Genomic DNA, 19,740 nt, shown 5'->3' on the forward strand with positions numbered 1-19,740 from the left:
ACCACGGTTATTTATGAACAGGGTGAGTTACATACACAGTTATATACTAAACCTACAGACAGGAATACCCTCCTCTGTTTTAACAGTGGTCATCCACGTAGTATGCTCAAATATTTGCCTTTCTCCCAGTTTCTCAGGGTCAAGCGCATAGTATCTGAATCTGAACAGGTTGACTTGGCTTTGGACAATATGGCCAATAAATTTCAAAAAAGGGGGTATCCCATCCAGCTTCTTGATTTCCATAAACAAAAGGTCCGCAATTTGGATAGAAGCAGTACTTTGGAGAGGGGGGTGTCCGAAAAGTCCACTGGTCGGATCCCCTTCATCTCCAAGTACACGGAGCAAAGCGATGCCATCAACCAGATTATTAAGCGTCATTGGGGGATTCTGGGTGGCTGCCACAGTGAGATCGTAGAGTTTAGGGCTCCTCCCCTCTTTTCTTTTCGTAGGTCCAGAAATTTGCGTGACCAATTAGTTAGAGCAGATATTGGACCTAGATCAAAGTCTGTTCAAACTTCCTTTACTACACATGGTAAAGGTAGTTTTCCTTGTCTATGTTGTGTTGACTGCAGGTATATGGGTAGGGGTAGTAATTTTACTCATCCTACCACTGGAGTTTCATATCCAATTCGATTTCACCTCACATGCAATTCGAACTATGTGGTTTATGTTCTGATTTGTCCGTGCAAATTAATATATGTGGGTGAGACGTCTACGGACCTCAAAACGCGGTTGAACAATCATAGATTGTCCATACGCAAGAAAAGAAAGGACCTCCCTGTTGCCAAACATTTCACGGAGCTTCAACACTCTGAAAAAGATCTTAAGTGTTGGGCCATTGACCACATACCCATGCCAAGACGTGGGGGCAACAGGGTGTTGACTTTGAGAAAAAGAGAGCTTTTTTGGATCCACACTCTTAACAGTTTGAGACCCTATGGGCTCAATGTGGATTATAATCCGGGGTTATTTGTTTAGATGAGCAGTTTGCCCCTTAATGTCTTATGTGCGATATATGTTGTTCTCTTGGTGTTATATGGAGGACTATGAACACCATTAAGCCGATTTCTAATTTTTTTCATATTTATTTATTTATTTTCACAGATAAGAATGATGCTGCGGGTTGGAGAAGTGGAGCGTACCTGTTGTACTTTATATTTAATTAAATGCCCTTATTCAATATATATGATGGCTTTTTCTTGGTAAAGATTTTTATACTTAATACATTATGCCAACTGTTTGATGTCCTAGATTGAAGATGTCTCCCCCCCCTTTGGGAATTGTTGGCCTTTAGTGGCATGTCCTTAGTGTCTCACTTTGGTCATTGCCCCTATTGGTCTTTTTGTGAGATGTATTGCGCCTTTGGTTGCATTCTCTCCCTTTTCCCTCATGGTGACACCATTAGGTACACGGCAATTTTTCCGTGTTGCGCCATCCGGTCTATTACTTGGTTGAGCGCACACACAACAGTTGTCATCATTTATGTGTATGTATATTTATTTTGGTCCTTTAATGGTTTTTTGTAATTGCCCCGTTTCTATATATGTGGGGACATTATATTACATTGGGATAAAGATGCGGTTCAGTGTTTGCCCCATTTGCTCTATCTATGGGGAGTCTTATGTGCCTTTTCCAAGATGGCCGTAAGAGCGTCATTGGACATGCACGCATGATCCGGTGACGTCATTTGAGTGAGCCGTATCGTGGACGTTATGCGACTCGGCGCTTGCGTACTGCAGTGATCCGAACGCCGGATGTGACGTCTGTGCAGGTTCCGGTGATGTCATCTGAGTGAGCCGCATTATGTACGCGATACGACTCGGCGCATTACGTATGCGCAGGCGCGATGCGACTCGGCGCCTGCGCATTACAGTCATCTGAACGCCGGACATGGTGATACCTGACATGTGCGGCATTGATAACAGCACCTAGTATGTCTTCGCTCCTCCTTCTCTTGACAGCATCATGTCTTTTTTCACCACTTAGGCACCTGATATTTATTAATTGATCATTATATTGTTATGTCAATATGCACTTTTATGCTACAATGCATTTATTTTATAATGCATTCTTATTCACTATTGATTGATTGTTATACGATACACTGTTATATTTACAGCTTGACTGTGATTATAAGCACTTTTTGCACTTTATTGGAATATGTTTGATTATTGACCATATTGTGACATCACAGGGGTTGGGCTATTTATACCCCAGTTTGAGTGTGTTCATTGCTTGAAAAAGGCTCTTGCATGAGCCGAAACGTTGCTGCTACCCACATGGGTGAATAAAAAGATCACTGATTTTTACTTGGAGTGCTGTCCGTTTCTTCATCTGCATCAGACGGGGTAAGCCGCTACATCCCTGGACCTAGCACCCAATCTGCTTTTTCCAGTGCCGCCATCAATTTTCTTTTCTATATATATATATATATATATATATATATAATATTTTTTTAGTAATTGTAAAAAATGTATGGCATAAAAAAATGTGTAATTACTAATTATATATATATATATATATATATATATATATATATATACAGTTCCAAGGAAAAGTATGTGACAGTACAGTAGAAGTCTAATTTTTTTATTTGTATTTATTTATTTTTAAGTAACTGACTACGTGGCTATTATAGCTGAGTGGCTAAGTGCCTTGCCTCTAATACAAAAGGTTGTGATTTTAAATCCCAGCAGAAACTTTTCTGAAATACAGGCTTAATTAGATTTAAATGCACTGGGGTGTTCCCAAGCACTGACTCCATACTGTATATGGACATAGTTATATATGGAGTCAGAGCAGGGACTCATAAGCCAAACTAGAGTCCCGGGGATCTCCCATTGTCTTCCATTGGTCTTGGGTGCTCGGTAGAACACCCAAGCATCGCAAAGTGTTCTACATGAGCACTTTGGTGCTCGCTCAACACTACACCTCATGTCACTTCCGGTCGGTCATACTGAATGTACTTTCTGGTTATTTAGTTTTACTTTGGGTGGCAATCCCATCTTTCTCACGATCCACCAATGAGGAGTTTGATTTGGGGTTGGAGAGACCTAGTCTAAAGTATAAGGGGGTTATTTATTAAGACCAGCGTTTAAGACAGCGGTCTTAACAACCCATATACCTGGCAGTGGATTCTCCAAAGTTATGTAGAGGCGCCGGTGTATCCAGCACCGATCTGAATGTAAAACAGCTTCCTTGCTGGCTTACATTTAGACAATTTTCTATGCCTAAAACAGGAGTAGAAAATGATGAATGAGACGGGCCTGTCCCCGTCCCCGCCCATGCCACGCCTAGACCTAACATGAGCGGGGGAATAAAATTGCAGATTGTGGTTCAAATCACCTCCCATAAGGAAAGGCTATAATAGGTTGGTCCCTGATTAGAACTTGTGCATCGGCCCCTTAAGAGGCAGAGAAGATGTGTGTGTGCATTACAAAGCAAAAACTTCAACTGAAGTGAAAAACAAGAAGAGGCCTAAAGTGAGAGAGAGTAGAAATGCAGGAGGTCACAGCTAGGGTCACAAAGCAACAGAAGCAGTGAGTATTCTTGCAACTGTGCCAACTACAAGGGGGGGGGGGTGGAAGCAGGCATGGACTGCGTGTTACACTATAATGTAGTCAGCTAGCAAGTGGAGGTAAGTAGCACTTGTGGGGGCCTAGATAAGGTCACCAAGCCACTGAAGGTCTGTAAAGAAGACAAGAAGTGACTTCAGTGACCAGCCAGCCTTCTGCTAAAATAAAAAAAAAGCTGCATATATGAGTTCATCCAGTGACAATAACAACATCTGTTTTTATTATTATATTTAGCCCTTGCCACTTTTACAATATGTGCACATGTTCCTCCTGATAATGTCCCTCTTAATCATTCTGGTATATTGTACACTAGTGATGAGTGGCAGGGGCAATATTAGAATTTGCGATATTTCACAAATATTTGGTAGAATATTCGTCATATATTCATGAATTTGCAAATTCGAGATTATTTTCTTGATCGCGGAAAATCGGCAATGTAATATTTGCATAATGCGTGCGAAATACAGATATGGGTCACTATAGCTACATTTTTCAAGCTGCTAGAAGTTTCCTGAGACTGGAGAAAATGGTTGAACATTACAATAGCTTTATACGCCGATAGAGTGCTTCAATATATTCGTGATTGCAAAATCGGCACTAATGATGCGAATATTTTGGCGCAATACGTGCAACTTAACATTTTAACAGGTCTGACTACTTATTAGTGTTTGGTACAATAAGTATTGTTGTGAACTTGTGACTTGTGACATCACAGCACTATGTAAGGTTCTGCTGTCCATACATGCAGTACAATCAGCTATACTATATATACACTAACCTACACTGACTATCTCCCACTAATTATCTGTAATTAGAGATGTCTGCAAATTTCTGAAAATGTTCGCGAACGGGCGAACTGCCATTGACTTCAATAGGCAGGCGAATTGTAAAACCCACAGGGACTCTTTCTAGCCACAGTAGTGATGGAAAAGTTGTTTCAAGGGGACTAACACCTGGACTGTGGCATGCCGGAGGGGGATCCATGGCAAAACTCCCATTGAAAATTACATAGTTGACGCAGAGTTGGATTTTAATCCATAAATCCATAAATCACCTAACAATCCTAAAATATTTTGAACAATGTGGTTTAAAACATCAAGTGTGTGTATACGATCAGGTATGATGTTGTATCGATCAGGTAGTGTAAGGATTACGCCCGCTTCACAGACATTGACAGACCAAACTCCCCTTTTAATGCACCACAAACAACCACAAACAGTCCATTTGCCCAACCGCAAACTCTCCATTTGTACAAGGTTGGATACCAAGCTAGCCATGTCCCGTTGATGTAATTGAAGGTTTCTTCCTCCACCCAGCCACGTACAACACCAAGGGTCCCCGAAAGGTGAATTGAATTGATTTTTCGAATTGGGGGATGGTTAAAAAAACGCTGGCTTCCTCCCCTTTGTTTGAATCCACGGTCACTGCGTCTGCGCAGTGCAATTTACAGTCACACTCGATATGAGTGGTATTTTCTGTAGTTCTCTTCTCATCAGTTTAATCCCTGTTACGTCCCCAATCTGGGGTCCATTTATTGAATTGATTTTTCGAACGGGGAGATGGTTAAAAAAATGCTGGCTCCCTCCCATTTTTTTGAATCCACGGTCACTCCTTCTGCGCCGTGCTATTTACTGTCACACCCGATATGAGTGGTATTTTCTGTAGTTCTCTTCTCATCAGTTTAATCCCTGTTACGTCCCCAATCTGGGGTCCATTTATTGAATAGATTTTTCGAACGGGGAGATAGTTAAAAAAACGCTGGCTCCCTCCCCTTTGTTTGAATCCACGGTCACTGCGTCTGTGCCGTGCAATTTACTGTCACACCCGATATGAGTGGTATTTTCTGTAGTTCTCTTCTCATCAGTTTAATCCCTGTTACGTCCCCAATCTGGGGTCCATTTATTGAATTGATTTTTCAAACGGGGAGATGGTTAAAAAAAACGCTGGCTCCCTCCCCTTTATTTGAATCCACGGTCACTGCGTCTGCACCGTGCAATTTACTGTCACACCCGATACGAGTGGTATTTTCTGCAGTTCTCTTCTCATCAGTTTAATCCCTGTTACGTCCCAAATCTGGGGTCCATTTATTGAATAGATTTTTCGAACGGGGAGATGGTTAAAAAAACGCTGTCATTTTTTTTAGATTAGTGGTACTATGCGTGCAAGGTACTGTGCCACCCTATTTAAGTGGTGGGTAGTGGGCACAGTACAGTCTGTGTGGGCCTGACACACACTGGCTTGCAACTGGGATTATATCACAGAAAAATTATTAATTGAATTTTTTTTATCTGCAAGGTATTTGTGAGTGAAACCCTGTAACGGTATGAGTGGTGGCCTAGCCAGTGGCCACAGTACAGTCTGTGGGCCAGACACACACTGGCTTGCAACTGGGATTATATCACAGAAAAATAATAAATATAATTTTTTTTTTATCTGCAAGGTATTTTTGAGTGACACCCTGTAACGGTATGAGTGGTGGCCTAGCCAGTGGCCACAGTACAGTCTGTGGGCCAGACACACACTGGCTTGCAACTGGAATTATATCACAGAAAAATAATAAATAACATTTTTTTTATCTGCAAGGTATTTGTGAGTGACACCCTGTAACAGTATGAGTGGTGGCCTAGCCAGTGGCCACAGTACAGTCTGTGGGCCAGACACACACTGGCTTGACACTGGGATTATATCACAGAAAAATAATACATTATTTTTTTTTATCTGCAAGGTATTTGTGAGTGACAACCTGTAACGGTATGAGTGGTGGCCTAGCCAGTTGCCACAGTACAGTCTGTGGGCCAGACACACACTGGCTTTCAACTGGGATTATATCACAGAAAAATATATTTTTTTTTTATCTGCAAGGTATTTGTGAGTGACACCCTGTTACGGTATGAGTGGTGGCCTAGCCAGTGGCCACAGTACAGTCTGTGGGCCAGACACACACTGGCTTGCAACTGGGGTTATATCACAGAAAAATAATAAATTGAATTTTTTTTTATCTGCAAGGTATTTGAAAGTGACACCCTGTAACGGTATGAGTGGTGGCCTAGCCAGTGGCTACAGTACAGTCTGTGTGGGCCTGACACACACTGGCTTGCAACTGTGATTATATCACAGAAAAATAATAAATCAAATTTTTATTATCTTCAAGGTATTGTGACCCCCTGCATGAATGGTGTGCACACAGTACTGTCTCTGGGCCACACAGTCACTCACTGACTTGCAACTGCAATTATATCACAGATAAATAATATAAATTGACTTTTTTTTATCTGCAAGGTATTGTCTGTGACACCCTGTATGAATGGTGTGCACACAGTACTGTCTGTCACGGATCCTGCAGCCTCTCACACATGGGCAGCCAGGCAACTGCAATATATATATATATATATATATATATATATATTTGTATATAAAAAAAAGCAGACTGGTGTACTAGCACTAAAAAGGGCTTTTTGGGGTGCTGTCAGGACGCTGTCCTTATAGCAGATGAGTCTGTGGACACAGAACACTGCCCTAGCTAACGCTTTCCCTATTAGATCAGCAGCAGCTACACTCTCCCTCCTCTCACTAAGAAAGCAGCTTCCGAATGAATCTAAAATGGATGCTGTCCAGGAGGTGGGAGGGTCTGGGAGGGAGGGTCTGCTGCTGATTGGCTGGAATGTGTCTGCTGACTATTGCTGATTGGCTGGAATGTGTCTGCTGACTGTGGTACAGGGTCAAAGTTTGCTCAATGATGATGTATAGGGGGCGGACCAAACATCGCATATGTTCGCCCGCAGCGGCGAACGCGAACAAGCCATGTTCGCCGTGAACTGTTCGCCGGCGAATAGTTTGGGACAACACTATCTGTAATATATATATATATATATAAATAAAAAAGCTAATTAACTATCTAATGGAATGACACCGCTGTCTCTCTCAGATCTGCAAAATACTGCATACAAGGGCTGCTGGGGAGGTTCTTATAGTAATGGCTAGGCAACTTTACTATTGGTTGCTAGGGATGTTGCTAAGCTCAGACAATGACATTGCAGCCTTCTCATTGGCCCACAAGCAAGAAAGGAGGTTACTGGTGAAAAAAAAAATCTAGAATATATATCACTATAGTCTAAATATCAAATTCTCGAAGTGCTTATATTCGAATATTCGCGCCCAGCACTATTATACACCAGTGATATTTCTCATTAAAGGATCCGTGATAGAGATGAGCAAAGTTTAGAAAAATTTGATTCGGCTGCTTCACCGAACTTCAACAAGAAATTCGATATGTTATAAATGACTTCATCACAAATCGGTTTGTATAGAGCAGGCACAATTACGGAGAAGGGGAATCCAGCCGCTGCCCCCCCTTTATTTAACCCCTCAGATGTCCCGATCAAAGCTGATCATGGCATCTGTGTCTCACATTCAGCCTTTTCAGGGGTTAATCAAGTAAAAAAATAATAATACTTGCCTCATCCACTTGCTCACAGACAGGTATCTGTTCCCATCTTAAATGAAGAAAACCCCCAAAGGAACTGCTGCAAGCGAGTTGACGTCACCACGTGATCACTCTGGGTGCGCACAATGAGTCTGAGTCTGACATTGGTGTCCACCACGTGGTTGCTTTGCATTTTATAAAGTGAAAGAAAACTGTTGCACCACATTCCTGGATGTTTACGCATGTAACAGTGGTTGCTGACCGCCGATGTTCCCCTACTCAACACCGCAGTCCCGGGCTCTGTGTTTGGGCAAGCACTGTTCTTCCTGGCAGTCTTTGTCACTTTTCGCATCTGACTGCATTATGGGGCAGGTAGCTGCGGTGATCTGTTGCCATTGTTTCTATTCACCACAACGGTCCTGGACTCTCTCCTTGCAAGCATCGACCTTCCTGGAATCCACTCTATGGTTTCCTTCCAGCCCTGCACACTGCATGCCTTCCAGCCTGTTCCCTGTAGCACCTCATTAAGGTCTGGCACGCATCATTGCCTGAGCGTCAAAGGTCCTTGTGTCCTGCAAGGGTAGAATTTGTCTGTGATTGAGTTCCTGTGTTCCTAACCCGTGGTTATCTTCTGGACTTCGCTACATGTCTGATCCTTGCCTGCTATGTCTCGACCTGTTGCTGACCTGGATTTCCTGGCTTTATCTGTGCCACCTGCCCTGACCGATTGCTTGTACGACTACACCTCTTCCTTGGTCCTACACTGTTGCTCCTAGTTACGACTTGGCCTGTTGACTACATCCATACCTCTGGTACCTTGCTCTTGTAATTTCTGGTCTGCCTGGACCAGCTGCTTTGTGTACCACTCCTCCTCAAGAGGTAGCAAACTGGTGTTCTCCTCGAGAAAGTCTATCCTGTACTGTAAATAATAAGGGGTTCACTTAGAGAACACCCTTAGAGGAAGTTGGTGACATGGCACAGTGAGTTCACACCCGCTGGTTCGTGACAACACAAAACTCATCTAGAGAAATGTAGTGTGAGGAAGATTGCTCCAAGGAGACAACTGTGTCTGCAACAGTTTACCATGTAAGACATGAGGAAATTGCACTTTGTGTAAGAACTGGCAATCCATGCATATTGAGAACTGTAATTAATGTGCAATTCCTCAGTAAAAAAAAACATTCAACTGCAAAACAGCCTCATTATTACCCCCTTCACCGCAGGGGACACTGCCTTTCACTTCACAACTTCTCACTACCAAGGGTACCCCAAACCACCCTGACAGAGAATCCAAAGATTGAGGCATGCCCTAAAGGGAAGAAAGGTATGCCCTTCTCATCATTGCATGGCCCAGGGGAGTGTCAGAGTGAGCTGCCATTCTTGCTACTACCGCTCCTGTCCTCTGCCCTCCTGGTCACACAGCAAAGCAAATTTAGGCCAATATTTATCTGGAGTTGTCCTCATCTTGATCAGGACTCATTGCTAAATTTCAGAGACTGTTCAAAGCACTATATTATCCTGTTTGCTGTTGTGAGCTATGTAAAAACTGTTCTATACATACAGGGAGTGCAGAATTATTAGGCAAGTTGTATTTTTGAGGATTAATTTTATTATTGAACAACAGCCATGTTCTCAATGAACCCAAAAAACTCATTAATATCAAAGCTGAATATTTTTGGAAGTAGTTTTTAGTTTGTTTTTAGTTTTAGCTATTTTAGGGGGATATCTGTGTGTGCAGGTGACTATTACTGTACATAATTATTAGGCAACTTAACAAAAAACAAATATATACCCATTTCAATTATTTATTTTTACCAGTGAAACCAATATAACATCTCAACATTCACAAATATACATTTCTGACATTCAAAAACAAAACAAAAACAAATCAGTGACCAATATAGCCACCGTTCTTTGCAAGGACACTCAAAAGCCTGCCATCCATGGATTCTGTCAGTGTTTTGATCTGTTCACCATCAACATTGCGTGCAGCAGCAACCAAAGCCTCCCAGACACTGTTCAGAGAGGTGTACTGTTTTCCCTCCTTGTAAATCTCACATTTGATGATGGACCACAGGTTCTCAATGGGGTTCAGATCAGGTGAACAAGGAGGCCATGTCATTAGATTTTCTTCTTTTATACCCTTTCTTGCCAGCCACGTTGTGGAGTACTTGGACACGTGTGATGGAGCATTGTCCTGCATGAAAATCATGTTTTTCTTACCTTGCAGACTTCTTCCTGTACCACTGCTTGAAGAAGGTGTCTTCCAGAAACTGGCAGTAGGACTGGGAGTTGAGCTTGACTCCATCCTCAACCCAAAAAGGCCCCACAAGCTCATCTTTGATGATACCAGCCCAAACCAGTACTCCACCTCCACCTTGCTGGCGTCTGAGTCGGACTGGAGCTCTCTGCCCTTTACCAATCCAGCCATCTGGCCCATCAAGACTCACTCTCATTTCATCAGTCCATAAAACCTTAGAAAAATCAGTCTTGAGATATTTCTTGGCCCAGTCTTGACGTTTCAGCTTGTGTGTGTTGTTCAGTGGTGGTCGTCTTTCAGCCTTTCTTACCTTGGCCATGTCTCTGAGTATTGCACACCTTGTGCTTTTGGGCACTCCAGTGATGTTGCAGCTCTGAAATATGGCCAAACTGGTGGCAAGTGGCATCTTGGCAGCTGCACGCTTGACTTTTCTCAGTTCATGGGCAGTTATTTTGCGCCTTGGTTTTTCCACACGCTTCTTGCGACCCTGTTGACTATTTTGAATGAAACGCTTGATTGTTCGATGATCACGCTTCAGAAGCTTTGCAATTTTAAGAGTGCTGCATCCCTCTGCAAGATATCTCACTATTTTTGACTTTTCTGAGCCTGTCAAGTCCTTCTTTTGACCCATTTTGCCAAAGGAAAGGAAGTTGCCTAATAATTATGCACACCTGATATAGGGTGTTGATGTCATTAGACCACACCCCTTCTCATTACAGAGATGCACATCACCTAATATGCTTAATTGGTAGTAGGCTATCGAGCCTATACAGCTTGGAGTAAGACAACATGCATAAAGAGGATGATGTGGTCAAAATACTCATTTGCCTAATAATTCTGCACGTAGTGTATATACAAGTCACATCAAGCATGTTTCAGTCATTTATGTCTGTTTACTGCATGCTGTAGGAAAGAGAAGGAATTTACCCAATCTACTTTTGTATGTCACCTGTCCACCTGCACTTTAACCCCGTCAGGACCCTACCATTTTTCACCTTAAGGACCAGGCTACTTTTTGCAAATCTGACATATGTCACTTTATGTGGTGATAACTTTAAAACGCTTTTACTTATCCAAGCCATTCTAAGAATGTTTTCTCATCACATATTGTAATTCATGACGGTGGTAAATTTGAGTCAAAATATTTCATTATTATTTATAAAAAAAAGACCAAATTTACCCTAAAATTTATAAAAATTCTCAATTTTCAAAATTTTTATTTCTCTGCTTTTAAAACAGATAGTGATACCTCCTAAAATAGTTATTACTTTACATTTCCCATATGTCTACTTTATGTTTGGATCATTTTGTAAATTACATTTTCTTTTTTTGGGAAATTAGAAGGCTTAGAAGTTTAGAAGCAAATCTTGATATTTTTCAGAAAATTTCCAAAACTCACTTTCAAAGGACCAGTTCAGGTCTGAAGTCACTTTGTGAGGCTTACATAATGGAAACCACCAATAAACTGCACTGTAGAAACTACACCCCTCAAGTTACTCAAAACTGATTTTACAAACTTTCTTAACACTTTAGGTGTTCCACAAGAAATATAGGGAAATGTAGATGACTTCTGATTTCAGAATTACACTTTTTTGGCAGATTTTCCATTTTAATAAATTATTTCCAGTAACAAAGCAAGGGTTAACAGCCAAACAAAACTCAATATTTATTGCCCTGATTCTGTAGTTTACAGAAACACCCCATATGTGATCATAAGCTGCTGTACGGGCACACAGCAGGGCGCAGAAGAAAAGGAACGCCATATGGATTTTGGAGGGCAGCTGCCATGTCACATTTGATGCACCCCAGTTTTTATTTTTTGTTATTTACAATGTTCATCTGACATGTTAGATCATGTGGTATTTTTATAGAGCAGGTTGTTACGGACGCAACAATATCAAATATGACCAACTTTTTTTAGGTTGATTGTTTCAGTTTTACATAATTAAGCATTTTTGAAAAAAAATTTTTTATTGTGTCTCCATATTCTGAAAGCCATAGTTTCTTTTTTGGGCAACTGTCTTATGTAGGGGCAATTTTTTTTTAGTATGAGATGACTGTTTGATTGGTACTATTGTAGGGTGCAAAAGACTTTTTGATTGCTTGGTATTACACTTTTTGTGATGTAAGGTGACAAAAAATTGCTTTTTTGACACTTTTTATTTTATAATTTTTACAGTGTTCACCTGAGGGGTTAGGTCATGTTATATTTTTATACACCAGGTTCTTACTGCCATACCTAACATGTATACTTTTTAAAATTTATTTAAGTTTTACACAATAACAGCATTTTTGAAACAAAAACAAATCATGTTTTATTGTCTCCATAGTCTGAGAGCCATAGTTTATTTTTTTATTTTTTGGAAGATTGTCCTAGGTAGGGTCTTATTTTTTGTGGAATGAGATGACGATTTGATTGGTATGATTTAGGGGTGCGTATGACATTTTTATTGGTATTACACTTTTTGTGATGTAAGGTGACAAAAAATGGCTTTTTTTTACACCAGTTTTATTTTATCTTTGTTACTGTGTTCATCTGAGGGGTTAGATCATGTGGTATTTTATAGAGCAGGTTGTTACGGACATGGCAATACCTAATATGTATACTTTTTTATTTATTTAGGTTTTACACAATAATATCATTTTGGAAACAAATACAAAAGCATGTTTTAGTGTCTCCATAGTCTGAGAGCCATAGTTTTAGTTTTTTTGGTAGATTGTCTTTAGTTAGGGTATGATTTTTGCGGGATGAGATTACAGTTTGATTGGCACTATTTTTGGGTGCATATGACTTTTTGATCGCTTGCTATTAGACTTTTTGTGATATAAGGTAACTGTCTTTTTTGGCATCATTTTTATTTTATATTTGTTACGGTGTTCATCTGAGGGGTTAGATCATGTGGTATTTTTATAGAGCAGTTTGTTACGGATGCACCAATACCTAATATGTCTATATTTGAAACAAAAACTTTTTTTTTTATTATTTCCATAGTCTGAGAGTCATAGTTTTTTTTATTTTTTGGGCAACTATCTTAGGTAGGGGGTCATTTTTTTGGGATGAGGTGATCGTTAGATTGGTCCTATTTTGGGGGAATATGCCTTTTTGATTGCTTGGTATTGCACTTTTAGTGATGTAAGGTGACAAAAAATTGTTTTTTTTTAGCACAGTTCAAAATAAATTTGATGGTGTTAACCTGAGGGGTTAGGTCATGTGATATTTTTATAAAGCCGGTCGATACCAACGTGGCAATACTTAATATGTCTACTTTTCTTTTTTCCATATTTTTTACAATTTTATTTATTTTTACTTTATTTTGGGAATAGGACGCTTTTTTATTTTTTTACTTGAAACTTTTAATTATTTTTGTAAAACTCAATTTTTTAGCTTCTTTTTTCACTTTATTTTTTTTGTCCCACCTGAAGACTTCAACTTTATAATGCATTATAATACTTCTGTATTGTAATGCATTGGCTGCAAGTGTATTGCTCACGGAAGGAAGCCACGGTGCCTAGGCATCATGCTGCCTTCCCTGCCATTGGGTCCCTGTCACAGCAGAGACCCGACTGGCACCTGGCAGGATCCCGCATGCGCTGTGGTCAGCACTGACCATGGCAGTGCGAGGGTTAATGCGCCTGCATCAGTGTTTTCACTGATGCCGGCGCATACAGCAGGGGTCCGACTATCAGTGACTGCCAGACCCCTGCCGCTGATCAGGCGAGCTCAGCTCCTGCACCCGCCCGATCAGCCCGCCGTACATGGGTACAATGGTTTAAACTGGCTGACATTAGTGATGTGCTAATGTCATCAGACCCTAACTAGCCTATTCTTATGGATATAGGTGGAGGGAAGAAAAAATATAAAAAATATAAAAAATAAAATAATATGTTTGTATAAGTGTGCACATGCTTAAACTAATAGTTTGTTGAAGCACTTTTTGATTTTATTACAGCACTCAGTCTTTTTGGGTATGAGTCTATCAGCATGGCACATTTTGACTTGGCAAGATTTGCCCACTCTTCTTTGCAAAAACACTCCAAATCTGTCAGATTGTGAGGGCATCTCCTGTGCACAACCCTCTTCAGATCACCCCACATATTTACAATCAGAATCAGGTCTGGGCTCTGGCTGGGCCATTCCAAAACGTTAATCTTCTTCTGGTGAAGCCATTCCTTTGTTGATTTGGATGTATGCTTTGGGTCGTTGTCATGCTGAAAAATGATGTTCCTCTTCATGTTCAACTTTCTATGGTTATTAGTCCAATGATCCCTGATAAACCACCATTTATCTTCAGAAGGGCCCCCACTGTGCGCACTAAAATATTACAGGGGTGTTTGAAGAAAAAGACTAAGGCCACCACCAAGAATAATTTTGTGTGGTTTCTGTTCCAGCTGCAAAAATAGATTGATGGCAGATAAGAAATGCAGGACACAAAATGTAATATTTTCATGTTCCAGCCAAAAAGAAATGAAGGTGAGAGGACACCTATCTTGTGAGTCTGCAGGGGTAATTTAGAGGTTTTGAAATCCATAGTGTATCCGCACAGTTCAAAAAAGTTCACCCAAAAAATCCAGCAGGACAGAGAATTGTGGGTGTTGAACACCTACACAAAAATTGGAGAGGTGGGGATGTGGTGAAACAATCAAATAAGAGGGACGCACAGTGGATTTATGAATTAAATACGCTACATCCCAAAGGCCTCCATATTGAATGGGACATGAAAGCTGTCAGCATGGATTAATATAACATCAGTCCATTTGTTTATTATTTTAGTATTCATAGGTTTTCTCCGTGAATGGTAGAGGGTGGGGGTAATAGATGGTATAAGGTAAAGGGGTTATATTGGGTGTTTTAAGGTAGCTGCAGAAGTTTTAGATTTCCATATCCTTTATATACATATATTTGAATATTCACACAGGGCAAGGCATTGTACACGCTATATGCAAGTTGTCTTTTTGTAAGTACAATAAATTATACCTTTTAAAAAAGATTTGGGTATTGCACTATGAACTGTTCCTCTTGAAGGAAGTCGCTTTGCTGGTTGATATCGAGACCATATACCGGGGATGCATCTGTAAAGCTGCAAAATCTTCGTGAAGACTCCCTGTTTGTGAAAAAACTCCCAATTCCAGTTTAGCGCGGACCCATATGTATGTACTCTTTATGTTCAGCTTTCTAGCAGAAGCCTGAAGGTTTTGTGCCAATATTGACTGGTATTTGGAACTGTTCATAATTCCCTCTAGCTTAACTAAGGCCCCAGTTCCAGCTGAAGAAAAATAGCCCCAAAGCATGATGCTGCCACCACCATGTTTCACTATGGGTATGGTGTTCTTTTGGTGATGTGCAGTGTTGTTTTTGGGCCAAACATATTTTTGGAAATATGTCCAAAAAGTTCAACCTTGGTTTTATCAGACTATAACACTTTTTCCCACATGCTTTTGGGAGACTTCAGATGTATTTTTGCAAAATGTAGCCCGGCTTGGATGTTTTTCTCCGTAAGAAAAGGCTTTCGTCTTGCCACTCTACCCCATAGCCCAGACATATGAAGAATACAGGAGATTGTTGTCACATGTACCACACAGCCAGTACTTGCCAGATATTCCTGCAGCTCCTTTAATGTTGCTGTAGGCCTCTTAGTAGCCTCCAGACCAGTTTTCTTCTTGTCTTTTCATCAGTTTTGGAGGGACGTCCAGTTCTTGGTAATGTCACTGTTGTGCCATATTTTCTCCACTTAATGATGACTGTCTTGACTGTGTTCCATGGTATATCTAATGCCTTGGAAATTATTTTGTACCCTTCTCCTGACTGATACCTTTTAACAATGAGATCCCTCTGATGCTTTAGAAGCTCTCTTTGGACCATGGCTTTTGCTGTGGGATGCGACTAAGAAAATTTCAGGAAAAACCAACTAGAGCAGCTGAACTTTATTTGGGGTTAATCAGAGGCACTTTAAATGATGGCAGGTGTATGTAAATTGCGATCCCCAAAGCACAGAGTGGGCAGCACACTTGTGTGCATGAGCCCTCACTTGAATGGGTCTGCATACCACAGTACACGGAGCAGTGTAAAGTGAAGGCACATAGCTGAAGGCTATGGAAACACTATAAAGTGCATCTATGGCATAAAATGTTGCTTTAGCCCCACATTTTTCATTTTCACAAGGGGTAAAAGGAGAAAAAGCACCCCATAATTTGTTACAAATTTTTTCCTGAATATGGCAACACCCCGGAAAGGAAGGAGCACCATATGGTTTTTGCAGCGCAGATTTTGATGGTTTACAGGTTCCATTGGTTTTTTATATTTTTAGTTCCATTTGGTGATTGTCTTATGTGGGGGTTCATTTTTTGCGGGATGAGGTAACATTTTCATTGGTATCATTTTGTGTTATAGATAATTTTTTGATCACTCGATATTATGCATTTTGTAAGGCGAGGTGACAAAAAATGACTGTTCTGGCACTGTTTTTTATATTCACCTGAGGGGGCATATCATGCAATATTTTTATATAACAGGTTGTTACGGATGTGGCGATACCCAATATGTCTATCATTTTTATTTTTGTTAAGTTTTACACAGTAAAAGCATTTTTAAATAGCATAAAACCTTGTTTTCGTGTTGCCATGTTCTGAGAGACATATGTTTTAAATTTTTCTGGCAATTAGGTAGGAACTTATTTTTTATGGAATGAGATGACTGTTTGATTGGTACCATTTTGGGGTACATAAGACTTTTTGATCACTTGGTATTACTTCGCTTGGCCATCCTGAACATGAATGAGGGTGGGGATGTGCACGGACAGAAGGGATGTGGAGTGGGGCTGTGGCTTGGGGAGGGGGTTGTGACAATATACACTGGTGCAGTGTGCTTGCTCTTACATTACCTCTGACGCAGGCGCACTGTTGATGGAGAGCAGTGGACGGTCCATGAACGTGTCCTCAGTGCTTGATTGACACATTCATGGTAGGTGGCACTGAAGATCCAGGATCACTTGCAAAATGAACGAAACGTGTTCTTGGAGCAAGCAGGACGTGCAGGCAGGGCACCAAATGACCAGGTTGCAGAGCTCAGCCCCCCGTAGAATTTTTTTTTTAAATGTGATTTTAAAACTTGAAAGGTGTGCTATTGTGGCAAGCATAGTATAGAAAATTTTTATGTCAAAATACCCCTTTAATTTCAGTTGTTAAACCTTCAAAAAGTATTATACAGCCATTCTGACATACAATAGGTTTGCAAAGTAAGTAGACAAACTTCATCATATCTAAGAGATCTATTTAACCCCTTCCTGACATTTGACATACATGTATGTCATAAGGAAATAAGGGGTTTATGACGCACATTTAGGAGCTGAGCTTGCGCCATATGACTCTAATCCTGTTCATGTAACACCTCAGAATTTATGGTCAATAGCAACCACAGTGTCCAAGATGTTATTCAGAGGGTGGGGGCACCCTCTGCTCTTCACTGAGCCCCTAGTTGAAAAAATTGCAGGTAATAATCGGTTGTCATGGCAGTATGGGACTTTGTAAAGGATCCCAGCTATGTAAGTTATGTAAGCCTAGTGGCAGGGTCAATAGAAAGATGTCATAAGCACCACAGACTGCAATACTAAAGTTCATCCAGTAGGGGGACTAAAAATAGAAGAAAGTAAGAAATCGTTTTTAAAAACTAAAAACAAAAGGATTGAAAATTCAAATGAACCCCCTTTCCTAAACTCACATATTCAAATGATAAAAAATAAACATCATTGTACTGCAAAAACAAGCCCTTATCTGAATTAAAAAGTAAAAACTGTTATGGATCTTGGAAGGTAATGAGGAAAATAAAAAATAAATATAATTATTTACAGCTAGAATGGGGTAATAATCTATTCAGTTTATAATGGGAATCAATTTGATAGATCCTCTTAAATTTTAGAGAATGGATTCATTATGTAAAAAAAAACAGTACCAGTTAACATTGCTTCATTCACAGTGCACCCTCCACTGATTAAAATGGCGTCACATGGTAAGAAAAGCTTGTTTCCACTCAAAACAATGACATCACCAGGAACCAAAGACTGAGACTGTACTTCTTCAAGCTCTGTAGAAATGCAAAAATAGCATTACAAAATTGGTTATTCTTGCTAGGAAAGGCAAAGGTATCACGCTCTAACGCCAACCTACTACGTATAATCTACATTAGAAGAATCACAATACTTTCATACGTTTTAAACAATTCACAAAAATATTGATCTTTTAATATGTATTTTATCATACATAAAGCAAATAAGTAAGATATCATACATACAGTAATTGATTTACTTATTTTATAACTATTACTGCATTTTACACTGTGTGCTAGTAAAATATATGGAGAACATGTGGTAACTAGTTGAACAAAGTTAGAAAATAGTTTTATGGTGCTTCAACAAATTATGTGTGTCAAAAAACTAGCAGTAGCCTGTTACTTTGATCAAGAGAAGGTACTGATTCTATACCAGGTAAGGCTAGTTTCACACTAACGTTAACATTGTTCATCCAGTATTGCCAGAAACTGCCGGAGCACAGCCAGACCCCATTAACTATAATAGGAGAGATTCAGCCCGACAGATCAGTCAACGTGCTTTCAGACATTTTTTCTCCAGCAGATTCCCTACACTAATGCCAGAAACAGGCCAGGTCCCTGCCTAGTCCCGTTATAGTCAATAGTTTCTGGCAGGGAAAGGCAATATTTGGCTATGCCGGATACAATAAACTCCGGCAAACAGCCTGCCAGACGATGTTAGCGCTAGTGTGAAACTAGCCTTACAAAATTTGATATCTGTTTGCTAACAGATCTAGCATATCCATCATCAGTAACTTTCATTAACAAATTAGCTAATTAAGTATTATTTTTTGAACCTACAATATTAGCATACAGAGTGAATACAAGCAGAATGCCCATTATATTGCAAATACAAGTGTTTGGAGAATTAGGCCTCTGGATATAATAATTATTCAAAGCTGAAGTTAAATATTTATAACAATTACATGCAGAGGCTTAACCTGAATAATGTGTTTAATCTGCAACGTGGCCCCACCTATCATGTTCTTTAGATATACCATGGCAATCCGTATACCATGGTAACCATCAGGACGGATCCGCAAAATACAGATGGCGCCCGTGTGCCTTCAGCAATTTGTGTAACGGAACAGGAGGCCTATTATAGAAATGTAGGACATGACTCTTAATGTTTGCGGGGCCACGGAATGGACCAACGGATGCGGACAGCACTCTGTGTGTTGTCTGCATCTTTTGCAGCCCTATTGAAGTGAATGGGTCCGCACACAAGCGGGAAAAAATGCATCTCTGATGCGGACCAAAACCACGGTTGTGTGAACAAGCCCTAATATTGACGTTTCCTATGTGGCAAAGCAGTTTTGGGACCTTTCAAGGTACTGACCTTGGTAACAATACCTTTGCATCCCCTATAGCTACATCCCTAATTACGTGGGGACAGATGCCA

The 19,740-nt window shown here is 40.3% G+C and overlaps 1 protein-coding gene across 2 annotated transcripts in view; it reads right to left on the reverse strand.

Annotated features, from left to right (window-relative positions):
* The window catches only part of LOC122933689 (probable cation-transporting ATPase 13A4), a 322,029-nt gene that overhangs the window by 189,635 nt on the left and 112,654 nt on the right, over positions 1–19,740 (reverse strand). For both annotated transcript variants that reach the window (XM_044288647.1, XM_044288646.1), the window contains exon 9: positions 18,204–18,335. In XM_044288647.1, coding sequence (XP_044144582.1) covers positions 18,204–18,335 — 132 coding nt within the window. The remainder of the gene's footprint in view (positions 1–18,203; positions 18,336–19,740) is intronic.

This window comes from Bufo gargarizans, chromosome 4 (assembly GCF_014858855.1).
Source record: "Bufo gargarizans isolate SCDJY-AF-19 chromosome 4, ASM1485885v1, whole genome shotgun sequence".
In the NCBI taxonomy this organism is placed as follows: domain Eukaryota; kingdom Metazoa; phylum Chordata; class Amphibia; order Anura; family Bufonidae; genus Bufo; species Bufo gargarizans.